The following is a 7,496-nucleotide window of genomic DNA, read 5'->3' on the forward strand; positions in this document are numbered from 1 at the left end:
ATATATATATATATATATATAGTTTTATAGTTTTTAAATTTTCATGCATGATTAATTAAAGCATTTTAAATATAAATGGCAAGAACCACAAATATCAATCACTTTAATCAAAATGAAATCATATGAATATGAATGTACTCACTACGTTATTTTTTCAAGATAATTAAAATTAGGTCACCACAATTTAAAAATGTAGACTTTTTTTGTATTAAGCCACAAAAATATGATATATGATTACATTGAGTCCTCCAGGGCTCATTAAAAATTATTTTCATGGGAAAGGAAAAGATACTGAACCAATTTTGTGTTTTTTTCTTGTATCTTTATCGATTTCTTATGAATAAATTTTTGATATCCTTTAGCTACGCCACTTCTGAATATATTGTATTTATTTTTCTTGTGTAAATTCTGTTTATGATTGAATCTGTATATTAATTTTAGATGAAAGGTTTAAAGTGAACTGTCCTATTTTCCACATGAAATGCTATCCTTATGTTACCGAAGAAGAACGAGAATTTAATAAAGCTAAAAAAAGAGAATTGAAAAAACAAGCATAGTAGTGATACAGAATGACATATTCCAGTAGCATTTCAAAGCCACATGTTGATGTTACTATTTGTTTACTGACTCTTGGACGAACTTACATAGTTTTGGCTCTTTGATCCATAAATTTTGAACACCATTTGAAAGACATTTTTCAATTCAAGGTATCAAAACTTACACTCAAAGAAATTTTTCAGTGGATGATGTAACTTTATGTTGTGGATATAGCAATAACTAAGAGTAAAATTAAATGTACTTATCTTTTGTAATGAAGATTAGTGAAAACTTTTCTGTGGGCAAAAACTTTCAATAATAGCTGTCAGATTTATGCATTTATAAGTTAAGAGTCTTTTCAGAATTACTTGTTCAGCTATGCGAGACCATGAAACACAAAGATTTTTTGGTATAGTCTTTCCATGCAGACATTGTGTCACTTTATAAATTAAAATAAGCAAGTTAATAACAGAAATTTTCATTCTTTTTTAATAAAATAGAAAAAAGTGTATATACTTTTGCTATTAATATTCAAAATTTCAAACATATTTAAGGAAGTTAAAATTTTTATCTTCGTGCCCACTTTTTTATGGATTGAGAAAACTATACTTTTAGAATTATCAAATTTATAAAACCAACTGCAGTAAAAGCAAAAAGAACTTTTTTTTAAGTTATGTTTTGGTGCACTTTTAAATGAAATTGATATTTTTTATAAATAATTTTGTCTATTTGTCTTTAACCATTATTGCTAAGAGTCAAGGGGTAAACAGTTGTTTGGATGGGTGGTAGTGATAAAATTCAGGTTACCCTATGTTTCCTCTCATCCCTGTTCTCCACCAACATGGGCTTGAAGCGCAGAATAGGCAATCGAGATACCGTAGAGATCTGTGATGGGCAGGAATGGTATAGGCTTTTATCTTTCACAAGACATTTTTTTATTATTAGATAAAATTCAGATTTCATTGACGAAAATTAATTATTTTGCTTGGACCCACATTGGAAACAATCAGCTCCCATAAACAAATATTCTAATATAAACATTTAAGGGGATTAGAAAGTGACTATTTGTAACTTGTATATTTCTCAGGTTGTTATTGTTGTTGACACATAGTAAAAAATAGAATTTAGCAGTGCCTTCCAAATTATCAAGGCATATTTTATAGCAAAAAAAAATTTCATGAAAAAAAATTTGTGAATTCATGCTAACATTTTATTGGTATAACCTTTGCCTTTTAATTCATCAGTTTATAGATAAATTCGGTTCTATTTCTTTATTTTTGAGCATTGATGAAGAACTTCAAAATTAAAGCACTTGAAACTATATTTTTATGACCTAAATGCTAGTTGAAGATTAAATAGTATATTTAAAAAAAAAAAATTACATCTACAATTGAAAAGTCTCTCTCCAATGCTTTAAAAACACTAATCATTTAAGTAACAAATTTATTTAGCAGTCACTATTACAATTTACATTTTTTCTATTAACTTCTTAACCTTACACATTTTTTAAGACATTAAACTAGCCAGTTTAATTTTAACAGGAGTTAGAGTTATCACATATTTTTTATTTATTTCTGTTGAACAGAGGGAAAGCATAAATGTTTCAAAATCTAAATAGGAATTTTACAAGGTACCTTATCTCTATCATAAACACATATTTGTTTTGCTCTTTTTCATTACTTAATAATCTTTTTCTTTACTAAATAAGCATTTTATGCTAAAGTTGAGAAAAAGCTTATCTGAAAGGGTCAGAAAAACTACCATTGGAGTAACATAACTTCTTATTATGTATTAGAATATATATACAAGTATGAATATATATATATGTGTGTGTACATATATATATATATATATATACCCTACTGGCCATTAAAATTGCTACACCAGGAAGTAATGCAAATAACAGAATGATATTTATTGGGCACATACATTATAGTTGGAAGAATAAGTGATTAAATTTTCAGGATATTTGGATGTATAGATCCTGAGGAATCAGCACTCAGAGCAGCCTCCCTTGGCAGAAATAACAGCAGTTATTCTCCTAGGCATTGAGTCAAACAGAGATTGGATAGCATGGACTGATACAACATTCCATGCAGCTTCAACATTATGCCACAATTCATCGACCGTAGAGACTGGCGAGTGGTGGCATGTCTGTCGTTCGGCAACTATTGACCAGGCGTTTTCAATTGGGGAGAGATCTGGAGAACGTGCTGGCCAGGGCAACATGCTAACATGTTCTGTGTCAAGGAACGTCAGGACAGTGCAGCAATCGTGCATTGTCCTGCTGAAACGTAGCTTTATGGAGGCCTCAAAGATAAGGTAGAGCAACTGGACCTAACACATCAGAAATGCAATGGCTGCTGTTCAAAGTGCCGGCAATGCAAACAAGAAGTGATCGAGACGTGTATCCAATGACACTCCATACCGTTTCTCCAGGTGATGGGCCAGTATGACGATGTCGAATACAAGCTGCCAATGGGCATGCTCCACGATGTCGCCCAAATGCAGATGCAGCCGTCATGATGCTGCAGAACCTGAATTCAGCTCAAAAGATGACGTTGTGCCATTCCTGCGTCCAGGTAAGTCATTGATTACACCATTGGAGGCGCTGTGCAGCTTCAAGGGTAGCCGAAGCAATGACTGGCTGTCCATGCTGCTGCAAACTTCGTCAAACTGTTCGTGCAGACACTTATTGTCTTGCTAATGAACCCATTTGTTGACTCACGGTTTATGACGTAGCTGTACGATCTCTTAAGGCCATGTGGATAACATGTCTGTCTTCTTGGCTGTTAGTGATGGGGGGTCGCTGAGATCCTGCACGACGTTCTATATAACTGTCATGAACTCATTGATTCCATATTCTGCTAACAGTCATGAGATCTTGACCAACGCGAACAGCAGCAATACTTTGGTATGATAAAACGCAATCCTGGTAGGCCACAATTCGACCTCGATCAAACTCAGACACATGCTGGTAGGCATTTCTCCTTCTTATACGAGGCATAACCTTTTTTTACCCAAGAAAAACGCTCAAATTCAATTTCTGTATGAGAAACTTACTGTCAAATCTTTTCTTTTACTCACATTGTAGGTATCGCTACCACCGCCTGCTTTGCATGACTGCGCTGATAAGCTGATCATTTGCATACCACAACGTGTTTTATCCATCCAGCAAATTTCACGTTCGGGGTGTGTCGCCTTCCTGGTGTAGCAATTTTAATGGCCAGTAGTGTATATATATATATATGTGTGTGTACATATAATGCCTATATATTCATGAAGGAATATAAATTCATGACAATTACTTTTAATTTCCTAATTTACCTTTAAGATTTAGCTTAGGATTTTTAAACCTTTTCTACTCAACATCTCTTTTTGTACATAGATTTTTTGCAATCCCTTATATATGGATAGAAATATTTTATAGATATATCGAGGTTATATGTTAAATATAAAAATACTAGAAAATAGTTTCGGTAGTTAGTTTCTTGAATTGTATATTATAATTTTTATGACCCCAACCAATTTTTTATAAACAGTATAACTCTATGACCCAATTTGGCAGTAGTCTAGTTTAAGGACCTCTGGTCTTTGTTAATCTGAAGAAGTTATTTATTAAATGTCATCAAAGCTTTAAAGTCTTTGAAATGGACTGATAACTTGACATCTTAATTTTAAATTGGAAAAAAAAAAGGTTTTTCTATAAATCATCATTCATTCACATAATTTTAAAAATAAATAAATTTTTTTAAAATTAAATTGTAACCAAATATAAATTTATAAGCTTTTATTAGTTTTAAAAAATGAAGAAAAACAGTTTAAGCATTAAATCAAATGAAATTTAGATTAAACTTGGAAAATAAATTTATATACATGTCTCTACAAATCCTGGTGACTAAAAAAAGGAAGTTAATGTTCAATATTTTCAGTAAAATATAAAAGCAAAGAAATACAATATGAAAGCTAAGAGCTATTGCTCAAAATTTGGTATTTCTGTTGATGCTCGTTGATTTATATGTTTTGAATTTTTGGATAAATATTATAATTATAAAATTAATTGAAAAGCATGTTATGTTACATTTAGGTAACAATTTTCTACTTAAATACTAGTTAGTTCATGATTTCCTTGGGAATTTTAGAAGGCTGTTGTAAAAAAACTGAGACAAATACTGCTTAAAATAAACATTGCATTTTATACCGAAAAATTCCAGTTTTATTTGCAGGTGTTCTATGTGTGAATCCTTGTGTTGTATGGTATACAGCAAAGTGATGGGTTGATTTGTGTCGGACTCTGTTCAATATGGTTCTATCAACACGCTATTGACAGTACCTTTCATCTATAACTTCTTTTTTTTTTTTTAAGATTTGTATAAGACTTTATTATCTGCTTTCCTGCCTGGTATAGCAGACTTGCATTAAACGATCACAGACTTTTTCAATAAATCATGTTGAGTAGAGTTTGGCAGGAACTGAACTTCCGCTTTGATGTATTCTGTATGGCTCTGTAGAACACGTTGAAGTACTCTGTTGAAACTTATAATTTTTTTTATATAATGTAATGTTATTTTTCTGCATTTGTCTTAGTTAGCCTTATGATTTGTCTACTATAGCCTAATGAAACTCCATTATGAATAAGCCTGTATAATGTTAAGGTTGGTTGTGAACATTAATTAGTTCTACTAAAGCTTCAAATAAGAAGAATTTAGCATAAACATTGTTTTCAAATACTTTTTTGTTTTGAAACAAATTTTACTTTGAAGCTCATGTCCTCAAATTAAAAAAAAAAATCACACAATGTGTTCTTTCACCGTCCAAACTCATAATTTAATATCTGTAATTTGAATATAAATTATAAAATGAAAACTATATAGTATATCACACTTAAGAATAAATGTATGCAAAAAATAAAGGAAGTAAATTTTTGAAATCTTTACATTTCTATCTTTAATAATAATTAATAAAATTAAAAATGCATATTATAAAAGGCAAATAGTTTTTATACTTTTTCTCAAATATTGATTTTAATGGAAGTAATATATTTATCCATGAATTTTTATCAATTTAATTTTTAACAAAATGTCTTTAGTTCTTCATATAACTGATTGATATATCAAGCGAATTCCGTTAGAAAATTGATTTAGTAATATATTATTTTAGTTTCTCACGATTACTGTTAAAAAACTTGTCATACGTTCAATTCTTCTATCTGTATAAAATGATTAATGCTCTCGAACTTTCCCTGCATTAGGTCTCAAAACGATAGATTATTGTATGTATACAGGTATTGGTTGAATATAGAAACAATTATTTTTTTTTACCTGCTATTAATGCTTGTGATTTGTTTTCATGAATAATTTACTTAGATCCAGAGAAAATAGAAATAAATTTCACTCCAGACTGAGCCATAACTATGCAAGTGAATATTTTAGTGTTCAAAAAAGTCATCCTAAATACTAATAGAACTTTTGTCTTGTAAATACTTCTAATATTGTTAAATATATTTATTTTTTATAATGAAAAATTTTGTAAATAGTGTGGGTTAGCGCAATTGTAATATAATTGTGAGTGTATTCGTTATTTAATAAAATTTTATTTTAAAAAGTTTGTTTTATAATTTTTAAAATTGACTTGCCTGTGTCAAATGAGATCATTTAACATTTTGCATTTCATTGTAGTCGTATGTACAGATAAGCTGAAAATAGATCAGCATTAAGTAAATAATCAAGTTCAAAAAAATGTTGCTTACTGTAATTATTGGTAAAATTCTATGTTTATATGTATTAGTTGATTAAAAAAAATTGCGATAGATGCAAATTTTGTTGTGCAAAGAATTGCTTAATCTTTCTCAGACCAATTATGTTTTCAACTTTTGTGTGTAACAACACTTAAAACGAATAATATGGCCAAGTTCCGTTTCTTGTAAATGTCTAATCAGTACAAACAGATTATTTCTTTCTTCCACATAGATATAGTTTTTGTATTAAATGCTCCTAAAATATGCAAGTAAAAATCCAATAAAGATGTCTAATCTAAAAAGTTAAATAAGATTAGATTATCGCATTGCTATAGATAACTAATAGATGAAAATAAATTACGTAAAGCGAGATAAACTTCGACATTTGTTTTCAACCCAGAAAATATTTCTATAGAGATGGTGACAACTGTGAGTAACAAGCTTTTCTCTCAGAAATACGTATTTAATTTACATAAAGATGAAATGCAAAATTTTATTCGGGAAGAATTTATTTATTATGGGGCTTAATGCAAGACGGACAAAGAATTTTTTAAAAAAATCTTGAAATTTTTTTATTGAATCTTACTTACCGCTACCTAATATTTAAGTGTGTTTTAAATGACCAAATTTAAGTATGAAAATAACTTAACTTAAGCACCTTCTTGGCTTTTATTTTATTACTGAAGTTTTAGCAGGTTGTTAAAATAACACCTGAGAGAAAACTTTGCTTTGAAGATGTATGAATTGGAATGGGGGACTAATATTGTACAAATATCTGAATGGAAATAGTGTAATGTATCAAAAGAAACATGTTCAATTTTTTATTTGTACAGTGTCACCCTAAATAACAATTAATCTAATTAACCGATTTTCATAAACTAACTTGTATTCCAAAATGGGTCAAAGGGTAGGCCTTAAATATGCTCTTTAAGTAGAGCAGATTATATTTTATATGTAGAAGAGTATACAAATATTGAACTCATTGATCCCAGAATAACGTGATGCTAAAAATTAATATATAAGTATTTATTGTTATTTAATTTAATAATGATCGTGAAAGTTCTGAGTTGAAGCTATGTATTTTGAACGAAATCTATTAAATTGTTTTTAAGCAATTAACTTCGGAAAAGTCGCGTCGTTAAATTTTTATTTATCAAAAGCTACTTCACTGATTCAATTCAAACTTTAGACTAAGTCATCGGAAATTACTTAATTTAATATC

The 7,496-nt window shown here is 29.5% G+C and overlaps 1 protein-coding gene across 1 annotated transcript in view; it reads left to right on the forward strand.

The window, feature by feature from the left end:
• The window catches only part of LOC107452789 (F-box only protein 3), a 24,646-nt gene extending 18,505 nt beyond the window's left edge, over positions 1 to 6,141 (forward strand). The window contains exon 10 of the mRNA XM_016069369.3: positions 442 to 6,141. Coding sequence (XP_015924855.1) covers positions 442 to 557 — 116 coding nt within the window. The 3' untranslated portion in view covers positions 558 to 6,141. The remainder of the gene's footprint in view (positions 1 to 441) is intronic.
• Positions 6,142 to 7,496: the final 1,355 nt, after the last annotated feature.

Source organism: Parasteatoda tepidariorum, chromosome 5, assembly GCF_043381705.1.
Source record: "Parasteatoda tepidariorum isolate YZ-2023 chromosome 5, CAS_Ptep_4.0, whole genome shotgun sequence".
In the NCBI taxonomy this organism is placed as follows: domain Eukaryota; kingdom Metazoa; phylum Arthropoda; class Arachnida; order Araneae; family Theridiidae; genus Parasteatoda; species Parasteatoda tepidariorum.